This window comes from Anser cygnoides, unplaced genomic scaffold (genome assembly GCF_040182565.1).
Source record: "Anser cygnoides isolate HZ-2024a breed goose unplaced genomic scaffold, Taihu_goose_T2T_genome scaffold_44_1, whole genome shotgun sequence".
In the NCBI taxonomy this organism is placed as follows: Eukaryota; Metazoa; Chordata; class Aves; order Anseriformes; family Anatidae; genus Anser; species Anser cygnoides.
The window spans coordinates 228,769-253,761 of record NW_027103068.1 but is presented as its reverse complement, the minus strand read 5'-3'; the positions used below and the strand labels follow the sequence as shown (position 1 = coordinate 253,761).

The 24,993-nt window shown below is 43.5% G+C and overlaps 1 protein-coding gene across 1 annotated transcript in view; it reads right to left on the bottom strand.

Moving 5' to 3' along the window:
• LOC106049355 (centrosome-associated protein CEP250-like) overlaps positions 1–12,862 on the bottom strand; it is a 47,631-nt gene extending 34,769 nt beyond the window's left edge. Inside the window, exons 1-9 of the mRNA XM_066989420.1 lie at positions 12,693–12,862; positions 11,204–11,545; positions 9,948–10,211; positions 9,419–9,679; positions 6,919–6,978; positions 5,628–5,681; positions 4,744–4,788; positions 4,254–4,292; positions 1,297–1,635 (exon numbers count right to left, since the gene is read on the bottom strand). Of these exons, the coding sequence (XP_066845521.1) occupies positions 1,297–1,635; positions 4,254–4,292; positions 4,744–4,788; positions 5,628–5,681; positions 6,919–6,978; positions 9,419–9,679; positions 9,948–10,211; positions 11,204–11,545; positions 12,693–12,759 (1,471 nt within the window). The 5' untranslated portion in view covers positions 12,760–12,862. The remainder of the gene's footprint in view (positions 1–1,296; positions 1,636–4,253; positions 4,293–4,743; positions 4,789–5,627; positions 5,682–6,918; positions 6,979–9,418; positions 9,680–9,947; positions 10,212–11,203; positions 11,546–12,692) is intronic.
• Positions 12,863–24,993: the final 12,131 nt, after the last annotated feature.

The following is a 24,993-nucleotide window of genomic DNA, read 5'->3' as shown; positions in this document are numbered from 1 at the left end:
GCTACTGCAAGTGAAGTGGGGCTTACCAAAGGAATGAACACTAGTTCCCTCCCCTACAATCGCTTTCTAGAGCTTTCAGTCCCTCACAGCAATTCCCCCCCATAAGTGACTCCTTCCCCATAGTCCATGGGAAGTGGGCTCTGGATGGAGGAGGACAGAATGGAGAAGATCCTTCCACCTTCCAAGCCTTGGTTTGCATAGATTGAATTCCAGAGGGATGGACAAGGAGAAGAGGCTCTGTGATCCTGCCTGAAGGCTTGTCAAAGTGCTGCTGGGTAGACTGGAGGGTAGGAATTTCTCTACTGCATCTCTCCAGGCAGGATTTGTGGTCTGTGGGAGAGATGACTCTTTGTTGATGAGCAATATGTGTGACAAAGAGAGAGACGGTATCGGAGCCTGGAGGTGGATGTTCCTAGAGGCCCATCTGGAATCTTGACCACTTGCAAGCATCATAGATAGACTACCAAACCAAATCCCTTTAAAGGGGAGGGAGAGGAGGAACACCCTTACCACCAGCAGGCACTACCCTGTCACGGGGCTGTGTCAGTGGAGTGGGACACAAGACCTCTCTCTAAGAAAGGGCTGTCCTTCTCACTACCATGGAGGGAGCTCTGGAGACTAGCTCATACAATGGTGTCACTGAATGACACCATTTGCCTTCAGGAGGCCAGCCTGCTTTTGTCTGGGATAGGTTAACTGTCTTCATTGGAGCTGGTACGATGCTGTGTTTTGGATTTGGACGAAAATAATGTTGATAACCGGTGGAGGTTTTAGTTGTTCTGGGCAGTGCTTCCACACAGTCAAGGGCCCCTCTGCTTGTCATGAGGCTCTGCCAGCGAGGGTGCTGGGGGTGCCCAAGATGCTAGGAGGGAGCACAGCCAGGACAGCAGACACCAGCTGCCCAAAGGAATCCCATACAACACCTTGTTCAGCAATAAAAGCTGGGGTAAGAAAGGAGGAAGGGGAGACATTCATAGTTATGGCATTGGTCTCCCCAGGAATTATCACCTCTGATGGAGCCCTGCTTTCCTTGTGATGGCTGAACATCTGTCCACTGACTAGAAGCAGTGAATGACTTCTGTATTTTGCTTTGCATGTTCTTGCAGAATATGTCTTGCCTTGCCTATTAAACTGCCTATATCTCAACCCATCTGCTTTCTCTCTATTTCCTTTCCGCTTCTCTCCCCCATTCCCCCACCCTCTTAGAGGAACATGCCAAAACAGCTATGTAGTGTTTAGCTGCCCACCAGGGTTAAACCACCGGAACAAGACTTGTTTGGGGATTGCTGTACTCACCTAGTTTATTGTCAATCTCCAGCAGGTTCTCCTCAGTCCAAGACCTCTTTGCTGCCTCCAAATATTTGCTTATTTGTCCCGCCATCTCTGCCCTGAGGATCTCAAGGTCTTGCTTTCTAGATGCCTCTATGGTTTGCAAAGATGTCATCAGAGATTGTATTTTTTCAGAGACTGCCTGGAGGGAAGTCTGCTTGTTGGCCACTTCCTCCAGACATTGGGTTGCACGCTGTAAAACTTCCAGTTGGCTCTGCAACACAGCCAGCTTCTCACTTAGGACCCTTTCCACCTCTGCCCGCATGGATTCTAGGGCACTCGTGGTGTTGACCTCCACAGTATTTCCTGCAAAGAAAGAGAAGAACTATTGGGAAACTGACATCGCTTCTCGGGAAGTGGTTCCTTGTCTTTCTAATGGAGAAAGGGGGTTGCTCTTGGAAAAGACAAAGAAAAATCTCTACTTATGTTCCAAGGCAGACCCATCCCTGCATAATTCCATAATTTACAAGACCAATGATGTTTATCCTGGTTTTTTTTTTTTGTTTTTTTTTTTGTTTTTTTTTTTTTCCAGTAGAGGGGCACTTTTGGGGGTAAGATTGTGATGGGAGGAGGAAATCCACACAAGGACTGTGTACTCCTTATCCAATGGAAGGGTAGTAGAGGTTTCCAGAACTGTGAGCCCAAGCTCCCTCCATGCAGTAATGTCTACATAGGCTCTGGATAGAAGCGTACAGAAGAGAAGATCCTTCCACCTCCCTTGCATTGGTTTTAATGGAGTGACACCTGAGTGATGGGGAAAGAACTCAGGCCCCATGATCCTGTCTGAAGGCTTGTCAAAGTCTTCTGGGCTGAACAGAGCATATGAATTACCCTAGTACAATAAAATCAAAGGATATCTTGAATTGGAAAGGACGCACAAGGATCCTCAAGTCCAACTCCTGGGTCCCCAAAGGACCACCAAAACAATCAGACTATGTATCTGAGAACATTGTCCAAACGCTTATTGAACTCCAGCAGGCTCAGTTCCATGACCACTTTCCTGGGGAGCCTATTTCACTGTCCAACCATCCTCTTGGCGAAGAACCTTTTCCTGATACCCAGTCTGAACCTCCCTGGTTGAAGCCTCAAGACGGGTCCTGTCATGGTCACCAGAGAGAAGAAATCAGCACCTGCCTCTCTGCTCTCCCTTGTGAGGAAGTTATAGACCGCGATAACTCTTATCAAGCTTTGGCAGCCAAGATTCTCTCTCTACAAATGTGAGCAGCATCCCTCTAGTCCTCCCATGTCTCCTGACCTTGCTTCCAGAAGCCACACGCTTTCTTTTTCTGCCTAAGCTCTTGAAGAAGATCCCTGCTCAGACAACTCGGCCTTCTGCCCCTCTTGCTTGACTTCTGACACTTTGGAATTTTCTGTTCCTGTTCTCTTAGGAAGTGGTGCTTAAAAACTAACCAGCACTGATGGACCCCAATGTCTTTAAAAGCAGTTTCCCGGGGACCTTACTAACTAGTCCCTGGGCAGTTTGAAGTCAGCTCTCCCCAAACCCAGTGCTGAAGTTATGGTGGCAGTTTTCCTCCTATCACAAAAGGTTTTGAATTTGACTAGCTGTGGTTGCTATGGCCAAGGTGACCACCTATCGCCACGTCACCCACCAGACCCTCCCTGTTTACAAGCAACAGGTCCAGGAAGGCACCTTTCCTAGTAGGCTCCCTTAGTACCTGTACCAAGTTTTCATCAAGATGCTTCAGGAATCTCCTGGACTTTTTTGTCTCAGTGGTGTGATATTCCTAGCTGACATCTGACAGGTTGAAGTCCCCCATAAGGATAAGGGCAGCTGATCTAGAAGTATCTCTCAGTTCTTTAAAGAATAGTTCATCGGTGTCATTGTCATGGCTGGGTGGTCTACAGAAGACTACCTCAACGACATCCCCTTTATTTGCTTGTCCTTTGATCCTTACCCAGAGGTGCATTGTCACTGACTGCAAGCTCCATACAGTCCAGTGCCTCTGTTATATAGGGTGCCACCCCCCCACTTTGGCTGCCCTCTCTGTACCTTCTGAAGAGCCTGTAAACCATCCACCACAACACACCAGTCACAAGCCTCTTCCCACCAGGTTTCACATGCCAATGATGCTGTAGTTCTGGGACTGGGCCAACACTTTTAGCTCCTCAAGCTTCTAGCTCCTTGTTTCTCACACTGCGTGCATTTGTATAGAAACATTTCAGGTGTCTTCAACTGAACCAAGCCACTTGTGGGGCAGACTGAAGGCTCTCAGTAGCATGCAGTCCCTCAAATATTGGCACGCACTCCTATAGCTTATCACTGCTGGGAATACTCATTGAGAACAACCCTTTGGAGAGAACTTGGGGGTTACAAAGGGCTACAAAGATGATTAGAGATCTGGAGCACATCTCCCATGAAGAAAGGCTGAGAGAGCTGGGGATGTTCAGCCTGAACGAGTGAAGGCTCTGGGGAGACCTCGTGGTGGCATTTCAATACACAAAAAGGTCTTATATAAAAGATGCAGAGGGACTCTTTACTTGGGTAGATAATGATAGGACAAGGGAGAATGGTCTTAAGCAAAAACAGGATTGAATTAGATTAGATATTAGGAAGAAATTCATTACTGTAAGGGTAGTAAGGAACTGGAACAGGTTTCCCAGAGAAGTTGTGGATGCCCCATTGCTGGAGGTGTTCAAGGCCAGGCTGGATGGGGCCTTGGCCAACCTGACAAAGTGGGAGGCATCCCAGCCTACGGCATGGGGGTTGGAGTTAGATGATCTTTAAGGTCCCTTCCAACCCAAGACATTCTATGATTCTAGCTTTTTGACTCTCTCCTGCATCCCAATTGAGCAGAGTGAGTGAGTGGCTATGTGGTGTTTAGCTGCCAAGCAGGGTTAAAACACAACCAAGATGAGTCATTCCCAGACTTTATTGGATAGCAGCACATTTGGGAAGCTCTTACCTTTGAGACAGGTCTGCTGAGGAGCTGAAAAGCTAGCACCTGCAAGAGAGTTTGGGGTAAAGAATGCCCATTGTTTCCCTAGGCAGAGGAAGACACGTCCTGGTGTCTTGCCGTACTTGTCACAGGGAAGTTCCACAAAGGGGTGAGACACTCCTCCTTACCGTACAGCAAAGGAAGGAAATCTCACAATGACCTGTTACCCCTCCCAGCATCTTCCTCTGAGCCCATTCTTTGAAAACTTTCCACACCCCACCACAGCAATACACTCTTCTTGAGTAGGATGTGATTGGCTTCAGTGAGGTGTGCCCCTAGCATGAAATCCATCCCTTCCCAAAGGCTAAGATTTCTGCTTTGGTCTGGAAGAGCTTCTGTGTGTAACTTGCTCAGAGGAGTAGCCTTCAGCAAGGCACACATCCTCCACCAGCACCCACACCCAGCCATGGCTTCCCCATGCACAGAGGCATGGGGGCAGGTCTCTGCACATACTCACCCTTCTCCACATCCCCCTGCGCTCTGCCTTGCGCCTGCAGCTCCTCTGCAAAAGACAGGTGGGGAGAAGGAAGAGACATGAGGGCTGTGCCAGGCAGGAGCTGCTGCCAGCACGGAGGACAAGGGCTCCCTGGGCTCTAGGTCATTTGCCATCAAGCTAACACTGGGAGACCTCTACCGCCCACCCATGTCTCCACACACCTTGGGGAAATAGCTCTGCCAGACACACACGGCCTTCTATGTGTATGTCTCCATGCTCATGACAGCCACATGCCTGGGTTGGCAGTTGAGGTGCTGAGGGACACAGCACCTCTCCTTGGCCACACCCTTGCACACCAGAATCAGCAGTACACCTACCACAGCACCCCTAAACCTTCCTGCTGCCTCCCACCAGGATTTCAACCTGGCACTACCCTATATCTCAGTGCATGGCATTCCCGTTCCCTGTGGCAACTTCCTCTAGGACCACTCCTAGCAAAGGACAGGACATATTCTGTAAGGGGAGAAGGTCTGTTGGCAACTGCAAACCTGTCTTGCATATAGTACCATGGAGCTCCCTCCCTCAAGGCAGTCTTTTTGGACAGTGTTTGGAAGAAAGACGAGGGAAAGCTGAGAGAGATTTTCTTAAATTCAGACCTCTCTCAGCATCCTGTTTGCATTACAAACCCACATCTCCTTTCCACAGAAAGGATCATCTCACAAGAAAGCATATTTCTTACAATTTTGGAATTTATCAATCCTACAATTTGCTAATTGCTTTCCATTGAAACAATAAAGACAGTAGAAAAGTAACAGAAACCTTGCTCCCAGCCAAAAGACATAACACCTAAATGTGAAATATATATTTGTACTTAGAAGCCATAAATAAAAATCAAGAAAACTCACTTGTATCAATGGATGGCTGCCAGATGATATACTTGAAAATCTGTAGTACAAATGCTAAAAACAAGACAATATTATTATCATCATGACAGAACATAAAGCATGAACAGTTAAATTTGGAATGCCATCACCCCAGAGAGGACAGATTGGTATTCATTTTATCATAATCTGAAGTCTTCCATTCGTTTTCTACAAATGCTGAGGATTTTGTTTCATACAGAAATGCCCCAGAGGCTTTGAGACATTGGCATGTTTAATATGCAGAAACCGTGTTCTCACTTCTGATGCTCACAAGAGCTAATTTTTCTTTTTTCCCCAAGTAATATTAAATTTTCCAAAATATATCATCTCAATTGCATCAAAGTACTAGCAAATGCAGGTCGATTTGGTGAATTCTACGCATTGTGAAGGAAAAAAAAATGTGGACACCAGATTCCTAACATCTTTACTGATTGATGTCCAGTTAATAAAGAATATTTATTGTAGAATCATAGAATCATAGAATATCCTGAGTTGAAAGGGACCCACAAGGATCATCAAGTCCAACTCCTGGCACCACACAGGTCTACCCAAAAATTCAGCCCGTATGACTAAGAGCACAGTCCAAATGCTTCTTGAACTCTGACGGGCTTGGTGCAGTGACTTCATCCATGGGGAGCCTGTTCCAGTGCATGAAAACCCTCTCAGTAATGAACCTCTTCCTGATGTCTAGCTTGAACCTCCCCTGCCGCAGCTTGACACCATTCCCATAGGTCCTATCACTGGTCACTAAAGAGAATAGATCTGCGCCTGCCCCTCCACTCCCCCTCGTGAGGAAGTAGTTCATATACTAAGATACACACACACACACACACAAACTAACTAACTAACTAACTGGATAAATAAAAAGTTAATATGAACAGGTATGATGAGGTGATGAAAAAAACAAGTGTTTGTATCGAAGAAAACCAACTTCAGTAAGTCTGGGTGCTAGAAACACAGAGGATCTGGGAAGGGAAAGAAGGATATTTTTGTGGGGTTACGATGGAAAATGTTGATTTGTGGAGTTGAAGAGCTTTGGGGTACATTTGGAAGGCTTGGTAAATTCTTAAGTGAATTTACCTACAAAAGGATTCTTCTGAAGGAATCCAGAGCTGCTAGCTTCTTGAGAAGAATGAGTTATCTATGGCATGGGATGTCTATGCCACTTTGGAGGGACAATAAATGATTGGAAAATGTGGGTTACAATGTTTTTGGAAGTTCACTGCAAAGAAGAATTGGAAAATGAGGAGTCTAGCATGGGGGAATAGCTTACCTATTAAAATAAGGAGGAGGAGGCAAAAGAGGTAAAGAACCCAGAACCAGTCACAGTTTTCTGAAAAATGGAGAAAAAGCAATTTTAAAAAATGACATCAAATTCCTTGCAATATAACACAGACATAGAGTGGCAGTGGGGTCACACAGTCTGTCCCTTTTGGACATGATTAGCGGAAGAACATTTTACAAAATAATTATTCATATGGAAGAGTGGTGAGGAACACTAAAAGTTTTAAAGAAAGTCTAGACACAACCTTGATGTTTGCATTTTATATCACTGCTCAAACAAACTGGAGATAAACTAGGAAGTATTTTTTTCCCCTGGGGAATTTTTAAATTATACTTTATCTTGATATTATGTCTCTATTTTTATTCAAGAGCATACCTATTTCCTACACGACCTCTGAATGGAGTGATATTGCTCTAAGTGATATCATAAAAATACTTTAGCTTAAGTTAAGTTGATTTTCAAAGCTTTAAACAAGTAAAAATTACAGAGGAAAGCTCAGCCTTAGTCTTGCTGCTTGAAAACACCTTTCAGCCATAATAATTCTTTAAGAGCCTAACACTAAAGTATTTCATTGCTGGTGCAAATCTCAGCATCTGACAGTCTAAAGATCTGTGAGAGAAACTTCTCTGCCGAAATCAAAACAGAGGTCCATGCCAGTAAAAAGGCTAGAAGCACTGACCTCAGGAGCCCACTGTCTTCCTGGCTTTCCTGGCATCATCAGATGTTCTTCCCTTTTCATAAAACCATAAAATCATTAAGGTTGTAAAAGACCTTCAAGATCATCTGGTCCAACCATCACCCTGCTACCAATGTGACCCATTCAACCATGTACCTAAACACCATGTCCAACCTTTCCTTAAACATCCCCTGGATGGTGACTCCACCATCTCTCTGGGCAAACCCTGACAAATTCTGAGAAGAAATGCCTCCTAATTTCTAACCTGAACCTCCCCTGGAACATCTTAAGGCCATTCCCTCTAGTCATATCAACAATTACCTGTGAGAAGAGTCTGATCCCCAGCTCCCCACAACTTCCTTTCAGGTAGTGGTAGAGAGCAATAAGGCCTCCCCTGAGCCTCCTCTTCTCCAGACTAAACAACCCCAGTTCCCTCAGCTGCTCCTAATAGGACTTGTGTTCCAGACCTTTCATCAGCTTTGTAGACTTTCTCTGGACACGCTCCAGGGCCTCGATGAACTTGTTGTAGTGAGGGACCCGAAAATGAACACAGTATTCGAGGTGCGGACTCACCAGTGCAGAGTACAAGGGGATGATCACCTCCCTGGTCCTGCTGGCTACGCTAGTCCTAATACAAGCCAGGATGCTGTTGGCCTTCCTGGCCACCTGGGCACACTGCTGGCTAATGTTCAGTGAGCACTGACCAGCACCCCCAGATCCTTTTCCTCTGCATGGCTTTCCAGCCACTCTGTCCCAAGCCTGTAGAGCTGCATGGAGTTGTTTTAACCAAAGTGCAGGACCCCTGGGAAACACTACTGGTGACCAGTCGCCAGCTGGATTTCACTCCATTCACCACTACTCTCTTTGCCCGGCCATCCAGCCAGCCTTTAACCAAGCAAAAAGTGTACCTGTCCAAGCCATGGGCTTCCAGCTTCTCCAGGAGAATACTGTGTCAAAGGCCTTGCTGAAGTCTAGGTAGATTACATCAACAGCCATTCCCTCATCCACCAGGAGGGTCACCCGATAGAAGGAGATGAGGTTGGTCAGGCAGGATTTGCCTTTCATGAACCATTGCTGACTGGGCCCGATCCCCTGGTGGTCCTGCATATGCTGTGTGATTGCATTCAGATGACCTGTTCCACCACCTTTCCTGGCACCGAGGTCAGGCTGACAGGCCTGTAGTTCCCCAGGTCCTCCTTACAACCCTTCTTACAGATGGGTGTCACATTAGCAAGTCTAAAGTCAACTGGGACCTCTCCAGATTACCATGACTGCTGAGAGATGATGGAGAGCAGCCCAGCAATCACAACCACCAACTACCTCAGCACCCTCAAGTGGATCCCATTTGGCCACATTGACCTGTGACAGTTCAGGTGGAGCAGCAGGTCTCTAACTGTTTCCAGATGAACTGTGGGGGTTTTCTTCCGCTCCCTGTCCCAGACTTCCAGGTTGGGAGGCTGAGTACCCCAAGGATAAGTGGTGGCTAGTAAAGAAGTCTAGTCTGAAGTAAAGAAGGCATTAAGAACCTCAGTCTTTTCCTTATCTTCAGTAGCCATGTTCCCCCATGCATCCAGTTTTCAGCCACAGCCTGGAGGATGGGATTCCATGACTGCAGAGACATTGACTTCATCAAAGTTTTGAGCAACATGTTCCTGAACAAAGTTAACTATGGAGCGTTGTTGGAAACCAAGTAAAATAATTCACAGCATTAGGCCCATCCTGTTTATTAGTGCAGGTTGATGTTAAAAGCATGTACATTCACTTCCTCAGAGAATGTAAAAATGCAATAAATTGGTCTTAATTGCTGCATACCTGACTGTTGAGCAAAGGTTAGACTGGATTCCACATTAGTGGTCAAGAAAGAAGGAGATGGTTCTCCACAGGGTATCTCAGTGGAACTTTCTGTTGCAAAAACACTGTCCTTCTCCTGTAGAATGCTTGTCTGGGCCAGTGAAGATAGATCTTCTCCTTGGGGATTAACCCACGTGGCTTTGGGCTTTACAAAGGAACCTCTTATTCGGCTCTCGTACATACAAGTGTTCGGCTTTTGCAGAATCATTCCATTCAGGGAACCTGCAACAGAGGCAACTTACCACCACTGTATTGGGCACAACAAAGAAATGCCAACTATGCCATGGGAGAGATCTCAGAAAACACCTGCACTTTCGTTGCTATTTCATTGACAGTTAAAACCATCTGGCTTTCGAGCATTTCATTTTAAAAATTTCAGAAACAGCAGGAACACTTCTCTTTGTTTTCCACTCACAAATGTGTAACTTCCTGCCCAGAAGGGGTCTGATTCCCTCAGCAATGCAGATGCAAGTGTTAAAATGTTACCTACCAGTTCGGCTTATCTTTTCTTTGACGAGTGTGACTACACATTTCACATCTACATCATCACAAGGCGCTGTCATGATGCTTTGCAATGCAAAAAGGTCTCTCTTATTCCAGGTTACATAGGTCTTGGCCTCCACATTTTTATTGCCTCCTCCATAGCTTGTCCAAAGGACTTCAGGTTTTGGGTTCCATCCTTTTGACTTACATGTGTAGCGACACATGCCCTCCTCCTGCTGATCTCTTTCCAAAGTTGGCTTATTTCCGAGTGCTGTAATGGAGTTATTGCAATAAGGATGAAACATGAGAGTTATATAAAAATAAAGACAAACATATAGGTAAATAAAAAAATAACTACAGAAAGATGATGCTTTCAGATTTTTTCTATTCTGGCTTGTTTCAATTTGTTTGTTAATACACAGCTCTAAATATTCATAGCACATAGAAATTGGTCATACTCGGTCAGATCAAAAGGGCCATTTAATTTGACTCCCACAAGGAAACATACTAGAGCATCTTATCATACAGAGACAGCGAACCCCAGTAAGCCTGGATGATGATTAAGTCAAGAAAGACTATCTGGGAGCTTGCAAAACAAGAGTGAGAAGTCTCCACATGACTGAGGGGGAATATGATACAGGGCCATAAAAAGGAATGCTCTGGAGACAAAGAGCAAGGAATTCTTCCATCTTATCCAATACCAAAATACGAGACATCAAATCAGACTTGTCCAACAGAAGGTCGGACTTGATAAAGTGATTTCTGGCAGCATTTCCAGGTTTACATTTAGGACAGGTCTTCCATGATGGGAAATTTCAAATGAGGAGAGAAAAGGGGTCCTTAACATATCATCGTGCTCACTACACATAGGTAAATCCCTAGTAGATCTGAGTCCTTTTTTTTTTTTTCATTTTACAAAGGCAAATAAAGTTTAAGTTTACAAAGCTAACTGGAGAAGCTGAATATCGATAATTCCATAGTAGAAAAACACTAAAGGTACTCATACAAGGATAATCAGCCGTTCCCCATTGCACTATTTTCTCACATGACAAGCCACAGGCCCCATGCCCTTCAGTACCCTGTCTTCAGATACTCAGAACTGAAGCAAGACTTCCCAGCTATTTCCTGGGTCTCTGCATATTTACCCAGGAGAAGATCTCAACTGTTGAGCAAGGAATAGGCAGAGCCTGAGAGCCCTGATGGGAATTGAACTCAGCATGGTAATAGCAGGTCACATTTCACTGTGACAATCTCCCTGCTTACCTGTAACATCAAGGTGAGTAACAGCCTCCTGTGAGCCAGCACTGCCACTCACCACACAAACATATTCCCCCTCATCAGCTACTTGCACTTGCTGGATAATCAGGAGAAGTGATCTTCTTTCCCAGCGCCCCTTAATCCTGCACCATTCTTCGTCATGGCACTGCTCCACCACACCACCCAGGCTGGAGGAAAAGCACAGTGGAGTATCCCTCTCCTCTTCCTTTTTGTACCAAAGCAAGCCTGTGTTGGTGGGGACACTGTGTGTCAGCTGGCAAGACAGAGTCACTTGCTCACCAACACAGACAACTGAAGGATCAATGCTGATGGTGATAGGAACTTCACCTGCAAGGAAGAGGTGGGACCAAATGCATTATTATTTTTTTTTCTGCAAATATACTCTTTCTACTGAGAAAGCAATAAGGCAGAAAGTTATGCATTACTTTAATGCAAAACAGAAATCTGAGGTTTAGGCTAGCGTTGTCTAGTCCCCTGCAAAAATGAGGACAGGGTCTTCAGTCAATGCTACCACCTCCTTCAGGCACATACATGCATGGATTTCCACATTTCCAGGTTTCATATACATGTTATATGTTCATGGAGAAGACGGGTATTGGGGCAGCAATTTATTCAAGAAGACCATAGGTACACTGGTGGGAGGATTGCAAAAAAAAGCTCACTGAGCTAGGAGCAAGTTACCATAAATGAGCTGCAAGGAGCTGACAATCTGATCAGCCTGAAAGCAATCTGTGTAGGTTCTTGCTCTCCACTGACCCTGGCTGTACTACCTGTGAAAGACCGACCAGGCCTCTTTCATCTGTGTGGTAAGATAATACACCTATGTTTAGTCCCTGAGATAGCCAACGCTCCAGATCAGGACTGCCGTGTCTCACCTCATCTGAGATGGCCGATGTTATCCCACCCTCGGGAGTTGTCAGACGTTACACAGGATCTACAGTACCTTTATTCCTTCAGGGAATGGGAATATGAACAGAAGTGCAAGTGTGATATCTTAGGAAATTGGCTAGCTGAACTGAATACTAAGTCATGCTTAAGACATGAGCAGAACTACTTGGAGCCAGCTCCTGATCATGAAGTGCCAGGCACGGGATTAAAACAAGTATCCTAAAGGTGACTCAGGCAGGGACTGGCATCTCAGTCCAGAGTAATCTCATTCAGGAGTGTCCATCTACACCGAAGTTAGATTTCAATAATTGTTTCTCTCTGAGGGGCTTTTCACCCTGAACAACAACCCCTTGGTAATCAGCAACTAAAATAGTCCACAAAGGATATGCTTAACTTGGTGGTACTTTCTTTTTTCTACCAATACAGGAAAAAGGGGAAAGGAAAGGTTTTCTTGTCTGTTCCAACTTCCTCCATGGATCCTGCTTTCTTCATTTCATTACATGCACTGATCTTTCATAGAATTCATCATATTTATTTCTATTCTATAGCTAAAGTGAATTGCTGCATATAGTAAGGAGTTTCTTACCTGTAAACCACTTTGAAATTAAAAAACATTTTGGAAGAGCTAAGAACAGGATTGCTCTGAGATTCATTTCTGAGCACACGTTCTGAAAAACTTCCAAAAATATGTTGATCAAGTTAAATTGCTAATAATCCTCCTGGAAATGACTGATGTACCATGAGAAAGAGGAAGAATTCCTGAAGGGAATAAAACATAATGAAACATAATCTCAGTAAAACAGAAACACTTTCTCAAGCAAGGCATAGAAATCCTCACTTTTCTTCAGCATGTAAAGGCTCCGCTTGACTGGGTAACTTTTGGGGAGGTGAGTCCTGGGAAGAAGAGATGGACCAGGTAGCACAGATGTTTGGCATCTTGGGTGGAAGTTATTTAGCAGGTCACCATTAGAGGGGGTAGGGTGATAAGTGGAGGTGGCAACCCAGAGGATGCTGTGAATATCGTAAGTGGGAAATATCCAGCACACTTCCTGATGATATTTATCCTAAGTGAAAAATGTGTGGCTTGAACAGAGGCCACATAAAGAATATTCCTTAAGGCTCTAATATGGGCCTTTTCCCCCTCATCTATTCAAGCATTTTCCAACAGACAATAAAAAAACAGCAGTTAAAGAATCACATGCAGGTTGGAAAAATCTTTCCCTCCTAGCTAAGCTCATATTTCTAGCCATGTTGATTATTACTGCCTGACATAGTTCTGACTTGGTCTTAAACCACAACATGGGACTCATGAAATATTTTAGTAGATTTAAATTGTGATAAAACGCTGTCATATTTTCCCTCCTGGGCTGGGAAGAGCATTTAGGCCACCACATGGAAGCATTTTTTGCTTTGTCAAGGATGGACTTGACAACCATAGAACTGCTCTATAGAACAACTACATTTCCTGAAGGTTTAGTAATTTCTAAGGAAATGTTTAGGAAATATTTCTTTACTTCTAAACAGAGCAAACAAAATATACAGCTCTTAGAACTGATCTAGTTTTGCCCTCATTGTAGTTGAGTATTATTTTGTTATGAGATGCAGATATATCTTGTCTCTGTTGTATTGATTCTTGCAGACCTGTACTAGCCTAGGGTAAAATCCATGAGCAACAGGGGGAGCACAGACAGACCCTCGTTTCTCTCCAGCCAGCATCATACTGTGTAACCACTGGGGTCCTTCTTGCCTGCTCTCTTGGCATGAAGAATTGATCTGATCACATGGCATTCTCAGTTTTGTCATTGTCAGTGCCTTAAGTGCACTAAGGAGCCTTAACAACCCTGATCAACCTCACTTCCAACCAAACTCTTTGCTTATTGCTCTTGGAAATTCATTTAAGTTTGTGTCATGGACCGCAGGCCTGTGCCTACATCTCCCTCCTTGACAGACTTTGGACCTTGTGTCCTGAAGAGATTTTGGTCTCATGTTGGAGCTTGTCTCTAGCCCTGTCTCCATTTTGCTCCTGACTGGACCCCTTAGATGGATCCTACAACTGATTCATCGCTTTTCCTTGTGTAGGGCTGCTGATGGACTCCATCAGCAGCACCTGGCTCTGCCTGCTGTCTTCAGACCCTGTGGCATTGCTGGGTCATTTGGCCAAAGCGGGAATTATGCTTCCACAGCTCATAGCTCACTGTATCTGAGGGAACTGCTGTCCATCACTGTTTCCTAACCATCCCTTTTATGGGGCATAGTAACTTTCAACTTAAAACTGATTTTGATGTCAGGCCAGGAGTAGAGGATGCCCTCTGTCAGCCCTCTACTTACATTGCTGGGCTCTCATGCAATGTATGCAAGAGCACCTGCTCTTGTTGCGTTCTTTTTAGGAAACTGGGCTGTACTTCAATACTTCCCCACCTACTTTGTTTGTACAATGGTGTGTCACATCCTGGTGCAAGAGGCACAATGTAAGAACACATCCTGGAAGCGGACGTGACATAGAAAATCCTGCTTTCACTTTGTAACAGACTAGCGTGCGTAGTCTATGCATAACTGAGAGAGGGAATGATGGCCTGGTCTGGTTCTCCCATAACCTCCTTAGAAACTTCTCTGGGGTCCCATCTCAGAAGACTTCAGACTAGCAATGCATTCCACAGGGTTGCAACACAGGACCTCATCTGTGCATACAGTCCTAGTCTGTTGTGACTGAACTACCACCAGGCACTCCCTTTTTATTTTCTTCACTTCCTCTCACAGCCTTTTTAAATCAATCTGCCTGTGTCTCCCAGCATGCCCCATTCCTTATCTCTGTGGGTGTTACCTTGCACCTGCAAGCCATCTTAATTCCAACAGGCTTGTACTCTTGACCTTGATCACTGTGAACCACTGAAGTGTAGTAAAAGAGTTGTTCTGCAGGGCAATGAAACTGGGTGTTGTAAGGAAGCACCTGGGGAATATATCATGGCTTCAAGAGTCCGGCATTTACTCTAAATATGCAGAGTATAAGAGGGAGGCAATTCAACCACAGTGCAGGAAAACACGAGATATTGTTCTAATCACTCAAAAGTGAGGTTAGAGAATAATGAGTCTACACGTAAGTCACCTCCCTTTGCTTTTCCAAGCAACAAAGTTGTGACAAGCTGCATGTTACAAAAGATGAACTGCGTATGAAAATGCACATTAATCCACATTCTGATTGCAAGTTTGCACTTACAAGCTCTTTCCATAATACCCCATTTGAAGGACAGGCTATTAACATTTATGTCTAAACCATTCAAGAATAAAAAAGTATGAAAACAGCAAAATATGTATTTGTCATTCCATATCTTTGCACATTTCTCCTGCAGTCCTTAATTCCTTGCTAAGATAAGTGTTTACACTTATATTATGATCATTTTAACAGATTTTTACCATTCCAAAGCAGAGTGTTACATTTTCAATAATTCACATCAGAACACTACATATGTTTACAAATTAGTTCAATGAAATAAAATAATTTAAACTACAATATAAATCTCAAAACAATACCTGATTAACTTATATAAATACTCAGAGGTTTAGTTATCAAAACACTCTTTCCTTCATAAAACTAAGATATCTTCTACTATATTTCTTATCATTATAGCAATCCCAAGATATATCTTGTGAAGTAGTAAAGAGAATATACTTGGAAAAAACAGCATCTAGAATATATTATTTTGCTGTTTTCACTGTGCTTCCTTTTTAGCCTTTAAAAATCTTGTGATCTTACCTATCAGCAGAAACCTCTTGACCGCCCGTTACTAAAAATGCGGGAAGAAAAAAGATGACTCATGTTCCAGGTTGAAGTAGGAGGAGCAATTCTGCACTAATAGGAAAAGGACGAGAAATGCCTCTCACTTGCTGCTAGAAAGTAAAGTCGAGAAGACTAGTATAACATGACAGGTAATTATAGGAAAAAAAAGAAAGAAAAAAAACCTCTTCCTTTCTGGGTGTATTGGGCGTCTGTGGAAAGGATTTGGTATCTGGGGGGCTGCAGTGGTGACCTTTTTAGGAAAAGGTGAAGGGCTGCCCCCATGTTGAACACAGCTGGATACAGCAGTCTTCAAAATGAATCCACTGCTGGACAAAGATGAATCAATCAGTCAAGGTGGTGGCACCTCTGGGAAAACATATTTAAGAAAGGACAAAATGCTGTATGACAGGTAGGAATGAAGAAAATAAATGAGAGAAACAGTTCTGTAGACAGCAAGGTCATCAAAGAAGGAGGGGGAGGACGAGGAGCCCGTGGGGAGGACTACAGAGGAGCAGGTATCCACACTGCAGCTTGTGGAGAGGACCATGGTGGAGCAGGTGTCCCTGCAGCCTGTGGATGACCACTTTGGAACGGATATCCACACTGAAAGGGGCAGATATCTAGATCATTTAAGAAATTGTTTAAGACAGCTGGCCCTAAAATGGAGCCCTGCAGAACCCCACTAGTAGCTGTCCACCAGTTAGATGTTACCCTATTTACTATAGTGCTTTGAGCTCAACCCATCAGCCAATTGTTCATCCACCTGGACATTTTGTCCAGAAGGATACTTTGAGAGATAATATCTACAGCTTTGCTGAAGTCCAAAAAAGTTACATGAACTGGCATCACTTGGTCAACTAGATGGGTAACCTTATCATAAAAGGAAATTAAATTTATTAAACAATTCTCTCCCCTCATGAATCTGTGTTGGCTGTGACCAGTGACTGTTTTGTCGTTCAAGTTTTTTTCAGTAACTCCCAGAATAATCTTCTCTATAATTTTAATAGGCACCGAAGTGAGACTGACAGGCCTATAATTACCAGGGTCTTCTATCTTGTCCTTCTTGAAAATTTGAACAATGTTTGCCTGCTGCTAGTCAGCTGGGACCTCTCCAGATTCTCAAGACCATTGAAAAATAATTGAGAGAGGTTTTGTAACGACATCAGCAAGCTGTTTGAATACCCTAGGATGAATCCTATCAGGACCCATAGACTTATGCACATTCATCTGGAGCAGAAAATCCCACAGAAGTTTAGTGTTGGCTGGAAGTTTATTATTTTCACAGTCAGGGTCCTCCAATTCAAGGCGCCTCATCGTCAATGTTGAAGACAGACATGAAGAAGGCATTAAATGTCTTTGTTTTCTCTATGTCCCTGTTTGTGAGGTGGACATCCTTATAGGTAACAGACAAATGTTTTCTCTGGTCCTCCTTTTGCTGTTAATATATATATATTTTAAAAGCCTTTCCTTATCACCCACAGTACTGGCCAACTTCAACTCTAACTGAGCCTTGGCTGCATTAATTTTCTCCTTAGAACAGCAAAGAGCATCTCTGTAGTCCTTCCATGTCACCTGTCCACGCTTCCAGTGGCCATGCATTTTCTTTTTCTGCCTAAGCTCTAGAAGAAGATACTTGCCCTGCCAAAATGACTTTCTGCCCTTCCTGATTGACTTTTGAGATTTTGGAATTGCCTGTTTCTGTGCTCTTAAGAAGTGGTTCTTCAGAAGTGACCAGCACTGTTGGACCCTGATGTCTTCAAAACCAGTTTCACAGGGAACATTGTTAACCAGTTCCCTGAGTAGCCTGAAGTCTGCTCTCCCCAAGTCCATTGACATTTTGGTGGCAGTTTTCCTCCTATCACCAAAGTTTTTAAACTCAATTACTTCATGGTCACTATGGCCAAGATGCCCACCAATTTCCACTTCACCCATGAGACAAGGAGCAACAGATCTGGGTGGGCAGCTATGCTAGTCAGTACTAGTCTTCTGACCAATCAAGGTAAAAAGAATACTTAATTTTTATTTTTTTATTTTTTTTTCAGGGGCTTTTGTACAGTTATGGGAAAGGGAAGCACTGAGTTTTTGGGTTCATGTGAAGACTGCTTATTCTGGAGAATAATGGGAAAGGAAAACCATAGTGAAGTACTTCCTCTGTTTCTTCTCAAGTGAACAGAGCAGGTAGATCACTCCCTGTTATAAAGATCTATATAAAGGAGAAAAGCAACTCTGAATTTACCAAAAGAAATCCAGACCTGGTTTTGGACAGATATTCAGCTATGGGGAGCACTAAAACTGATGAAAGAGAGACCCTGATCAGGATGGCTGATGAGTGCAACTAAGGGAGGAAACTCACCATTTGAACGTCATGTCACCTCAGCTGTTGTATCTTGTCTTGTATCCAGAGATGATTCAATTATAATTATAATTATTCAATTCAATTATAATTATAATTCAACTCAATTCCAGAGTTTATTGAAGAATAAACCTGAATTTGTGAACTTGCTATCTTAGCTAGATTCAGGGAATCTTCACATAACTATTATTTTTGGATAAATCTAGTCATATATTCAACTCCCCCATGATGAAAATGGAGAGCTTGTTATATTCTCTGTGACTAGCTGAAATGTTAAGCATTTTACTAATTCCTGTCATTCTGAGCTCTAGTAATTGCATTTTCTGTGTTCATTGGACTGGGAAAAACAGGGAATTCAGCCCCTCCTACCACATCTGTAGTCTTTTCAGAATGATATGCATGAAATCCTAGACCTAGGTATTAGTTATCTTTTTACCTCTTATTTTCAACACAGGTTTCTAATAATTTTCAATAACCAAAAGGTTACCAATTGTTAACTGTGGTTTGTTACTTACTCTTAGGAAAGAATATCAAAGAACACATGATGGCTGAGATCAGATCCAGTCAAGAGGAAATGAAGAATTTACTGGATCCTAAGTTTGTAAGTATCCACCAACATCTCAAAACACAATCTCATGGTCCTCTTTCAGTGTTGAAAACTCAAATCAGGGCAATTGCCAGCAGTTTGACATCCCTTAGGGAAAACCTTGGCCATGGGTTTTAAATACAACGACTTCTAGTAGGCAAGCAGCAAATGAAGAGACTAGCTGACTCACAAAATATCACCTAGAAACACAAACTAGAAGAAAATAACAAATAAGCAATCCAATCTCACCTAAAACAAGACAATTCTTCAGGAGCATTTAGATAAATTTCCTTTTGCTACTAGCACTAACCCTCATAAAACTGCACACACTCAGAAGTGTGTTTCCGTCACCATGCATCTATGTTCCTCTCTCCCATCAGCCTGTGAAAGGCCTGAAAGAATAGCTGCCTGTAAATCCTGTTCTATGAAGCAGCATGTAATCAGAATCCCTTTACTATTATTCTGCTATTTGCCTCATGCAGAGTGGTCTAGTGAAGGAAGTACTCCCATAGGGTACAAATGACAGCTAGGAATGCAGAAGTAATGAGACACTAAGTAGAACTCTTGAAACTAAATCTGCCTAGGTAGAGCTAATTTTTTTCCTAGTAGCTGGTATGGTGCTGTTTTAGATTTAGTATGAGAATAATGGTGATAAAACACCAATGTTTTAGTTGTTGTTGAGCAGTGCTTAGACCAAATCAAGGAATTCTTGGATTTTCATACTGCCCTGCCCATGAGGAGGCAGGGGGTGCACAAGAAGATGGAAGGGGGCAGAATCAAGACAACTGATACAAACTGACCAAAAAGAATTTCCATGACATCATGGCGAACAATAAAATCTTAGGGGAGCTTTCAAAGGGGGTTGCTGATGCTTAGGGACCAGTTGAGCTTTTGTTTTCTGTATTATTTTCTTTCGTTTTTTCTTCCTCCTTATTGTTTCCTACTACACTTTATCTCAGATCATGAGTTTTACATTTCTTTTTCCAGATTCTCTCCCCTGTTTCACCACAGCGGGGAAGTGAGCAAACAGCTGTGTAGTACTTAGCTCTCTGCTGGGTTAAACCACAATACAAGTTAATATTTCATAAAGCTCACATCAAAAGTCCATAAAAAATAATCTAAAAAATCGTGATAAGACTCACAAAAGACTTTTGTACTTTAAATAGCTTATCAAGAGGAGGTATGATATGGCAATAAAATAGGTTTCAGATAGGGCTATAAAATCTTACAAGTGGGAACTCTTGTCCGTTTCAGAGGAGGAGAATCTTCTTGGAGTCCTAGTGATAGGACAAGAGGGAATGGCCTCAAGTAGTACCAGAGGAGTTTCAGGTTGGAAATTAGGAGACACTTCTCAGAAAGAATAGCTAGGCATTGGAACAGGTTGCCCAGAGATGTGGTGGAGTCACTGTCCTTGGGGGTATTTAAGGAAAGATTGGACATGATGCTTAGGGACGTGGTTTAGTGGGTGACATTGGTGATAGGGGGGTGGTTGGACCAGAAGATCTTGGAAGCCACTTTCAGCCTTAATGATTCTGTGATTCTTTGATTCTGTTATTTAGAGTAGACATCTAGAAGATGTCTGCTGACATGCTACTACTGGAAATCACTACTTTCATAGGTAAGACAAAGCTTCTTAAACCTGATTCCCAACTTATTCTGAATCTAAAAGGTCCCTTTCACCACTGAATGTCCTACAATGTTCTGTAAAGGGAACAATAGAAAAAGGCAGATATGGCTCGATCTGGCCAACAGAAGCATCCCTAACAATGCACAATAAAAGGCTTCCTTTTCAAGAAAGTAAATTGTCTCCTACTGTGAAATCAGTGGGGTAACCCATTCCTGAAAGTACAGCTGTCTTTCTCTTAGTGACCAACCTTCACTGTGTAGGAGCCATTCATACGTTATCTGTACCAGAGGCATATTAAAGATAACTCCAAGTGCACACATCATGTATGTCCTGCAACCTTTCTTCCTCAGATTACCTGCAGGCATTCCTTAAAGAGAGTCACAACACTAAATCTTATCCAAGGGTGAGATTTCCAAGGGTGATAAAAACTCTTCTGCTGGTCAGTGAAAGGCCTAGTGTGAAGGTCTCAATATTTTTTTAGAGCCCTCTTCCCTGTAACAGTGTAAAGTCCAATGATACTGAAGGCTGCACGTATCTGCACCATCATACAGCAAGTGAAAGACAGTCAGCTCAGGAGAGACACAGACGAGGTGAGGTTTCTCTGAAGGTAAGTTACTGCATTTTTGTATATATCCACAGTTATTCTTTAAAAATGTATCACTCTATTGTACTGTTGGCAGGAAAAAATCCCTGAAAATGTAGAGTGTTCTAGGTTACCTTCATTGTTGCTATGGGAAAATAAACAAATAAGTTAGTAGCTTAAAGGGATAGAGTTTTTGTTAATCATAGAAAAGCATGATATATTTAATATATAATATATAGTATATACATTTTTATATATGTAATTATACACATACATATTTCAACTAATAGGATTTCAAGACATTTTGAAATTCAGGTTTGAGAAATGTATTGTTCTGGGGTGAAAAGAAAGACAACCAGAAGTACAAAGAGTTGCTATCATGAGTTGTTTAGCCATGAGAAAAAGTAAGATATGGCAAGTCTTGTCTGCAAAATCAATGAGGGGAACAATTCTTTGCTCCATTTCTCTCAAGAGATTTCTCTCTCCAAGTGCCAGTTCAACTAGTAGAAAAGTTTCACTGGCTCAGGTTGGGTGCTCTGGTTGCTGAAGAAGGAATACTGAGCTTGAAACTGTGTTTCCATAAAGTTTCTTTCAGGTCTTTTTCTCAGCTGTTTGTGGCAATTTCTGTTGCTCTCAGAAGTACTGAGATGGGAAGTATCTTATCTCTGTGATGCTTTTTTCTAGCATGGTAACTTTGGGCATTTATTGCCCTGAGACAGGAGGACTTATGTCTCCAAGCCTGGGACTTAAAGATCCACTGCTAGGGCTGAGGGTCCTTCCACAGGGCTTGAGTCACTCAGAGTTCATAGTTGCACAGGCATGAAGAGAACACGTTGCACAGGGTTATCCTTCCTGGGACAATGTGCAGAGGTTTACACGCTTGAGCAAGCAGACCCACTACCTCACCTGCAGGGGTGCAGTTCATATTTCTACCATGGGGGTCTGGCATCTTTTGGGAGGCCCTTGGTTACTGGAGACTTCCTTACGGGCTTGGCAGTTCTGAGTCAGTACCCAGTGAGACCCGGGCCCTCGTGTGGCAGCTGCTGGAGAAGAGCAGGGAGAGATGATGAAGGGCATCACCAACACCTCCCAGACACCAGAAATCCAGACAGTTAAGCTAGTGGCATTACACAACCCAGAACAGGATTCCCTTCCAAGGAAGGCATTGCTGTGGAGTTCCCACTTCAAACGCCAATGCTGGCATAAACTGTAGACAAACATTTCAGTACCCAAGGCTGGGGTGATCTACATGTGTGCTATTCAGTTTAGCTTGCATTCTAGAGGAGCTAGTCAGCTCAGCCAAAGGTGTGCGGTGAGGGCTGTAGATCACCTTGAAGTAGTCACAGTAGGACTCTGGAGGCTCTTCTTCAGGGTTCATTTTCCACCCTTCAATAAAACCACACTTGTGGGCTGCTGCCCTGTGTCTTATGTGTTTGCTCATATGCACACATTGTACATTTCAATCACTTGTTTTTTAGATCAAGGAAGTTTCTGAATTTGCATCCTCTGGGACTGGATTTCTTTAAAATTTTCCTTCCCATTTGATGCTGTAACTGGGTGAAGTACCATGCTACCTTTACTGTGTAGCAAATGGATGTTACGACAAATAAGTGGTGTATTTTAGGAAATATCTCATGGAAATATCTCATGGAATCTAAGGTTCCTGCCTCCCCTGAAGGTTGCATGGATACCACAAAGTATAATTAACATAATAAACATAATTAACATAATAAACATAATCCTAGGACCCGTTTGACTGTGAGCAGTAGACCACAAAAGATTGGGATCTTCCTGGACATCTCTGCCAAGAAGTTGTCATTTTACAATGTCCACCAGAAAAAAGCTTTGTACACTTTTACCTTTGATAGTGACCACAGCCAGGATGTGAAGCTTTTTCCATTCTTCTCAACAGGTTCCACTGCAATAAAGGCTGACACTGAGCCTCTACAAATAGCACAGGGGTTTCACGATGATGAGAAGTGAAGGGATGAAGTGAGAATGCATGGTTAATGTACGACTGAAATCCAGAGCCTGAGGTCCAACTACACTGTGTATGTCACCAAATGAAAACTGAACATTAAGGATGCTTTCACCATTGGTTGCTGATCCTTTTGTGAGCCATTTCTGTGGGAAGACCTGGACCAAGTGGACTTTAGGCCACTAAGCCACTGGGGTAGAGACAACCTTTGAGTATTCTAAGATCCTACGGTAACAAATGAATTCTCAGCCCAGAAATACTAGTAAATACTAATATTCATTAATAAATATTCTTAGTAAGATTGTTGTTGAAATCCTGAATGTTATTATTTCTAGCTGGATTGATAAAATTAACCATGGCACTGGTAATGATTCAGAATGTCGGAACTGGCTCTTTGCTATTTAGATAATTACCTGTGGTGTAAAGACCACATGGAAGCCAGGGTTCTTTAAGGATCCATAACTTCTATTACTTTATTAAGGGCCTAACTTCAACTCCAGCTTTTCTGAGGATGGGCTCCCTTCTTATACCATTAGCTCTACAGCAGTATTTTTCCACTAACTCTTCATTGGTCAACAGCTTTGCCCAGCAACAGCAAACACCCAGCAACTTCCATGTCTTAACAGCTGGAGAACAACCAGTCCGAAACAGCAAGGTGTCTCCTGAATCACCCTCCTTTGTTCCTTCTAAACTCTTTATATTCTTCATGGCCTCATCATTAAGAGTCCGATGCTATCACCAACAATGGGACTTGTTGGTGATAGCCCCATGTGGCCCCATGGCCACACTCCCACAACTCCACAGAGCTCCTCTCCAGTAGGCCATCCTCCAGCCTGTACTGATACACGCAGTTGTTCCTTCCCAGGTGCATGACTCTATACTTGCTCTTGTTAAACCTCATTTGTTAACTCTCAGAACACTTGGATGCATCCCATTGGGACCCATGGATTTGTGTGCGTTGAGCCCACTCAGACACTTCTGAACCACACCCTCATCAATGAGGGGGGAGCTCACCACTTCCCAGGCTCTTTCTCCTCCCTCCAGGGTCCAGGAGTCCTTGGGGGGAGGCTTTCAAGCAAAGACTGAAGCAAAGAAGGCATTCAGTGTCTCCGCCTTCCCAGCATCCCCCGTTACCAGGACACCCTCCTTGTTCAGCGGGGGACGCACATTATCCCTAGTCTTCCTTTTACTGTTTACATGCTTAAAAAAAAAAACTTATTATTATCCTTTATCTTGTTTGCAAGCTTCACCTCCAGGTGGGCTTTAGCCTTCCTTGTAACGTCCCTGCAGGCCCTGACAACACTCCTATACTCCTCCCAAGAGGACAGGCCATTTTTCCACATTTCATAGACCTTCCCCTTCCTTTTGACATTGTTGATGAGCTCCTTGCTCATCCACGCAGGTCTCCTGCCCCCCTTCCCCGATTTCCTGCTCTTAGGGATGCACAGATCCTGAGCCTGGAAGAAGTGCTGTTTAAATGTTGCCCAGCTCTCACAAGCACCCTTGCCTTCTAGCAATCTAGCCCATGAGATACCCACAAGTAGGTCCTGGAAGAGGTCGAAGTTGGCTCTTCGAAAACCCAGGGTAGCAATCCTACTTTTTGCCTTACTTCTTCCACCAAGTTCCATCTTGAACTCCACCGTCTCATGGTCGCTGCATCCCAAGCTGCCCCCAACCTTCACATCCCTAACAAGCCCATCCCTTTTGGTAAGAACAAGGTCCAGAAGCACAACCTGCCTCATGGGCTCTTCCACCACTTGTGTCAAAAAATTATCTTCAACACATCGAAGGAACCGTTTGTACTGCACATGCCTGGCCGACATGCTTTCCCAAGAGATGTCTGGATAATTGAAGTCCCCCATGAGAACCAGCACCCGGGATCACGAGGCTACTTCCAGCTGCTTGTAGAAGGCCTTGTCGACTTCCTCCTCCTGATCTGGTGAGCTGTAGTACACCCCCACAACAGTGTCCCCCATACCAGTCCG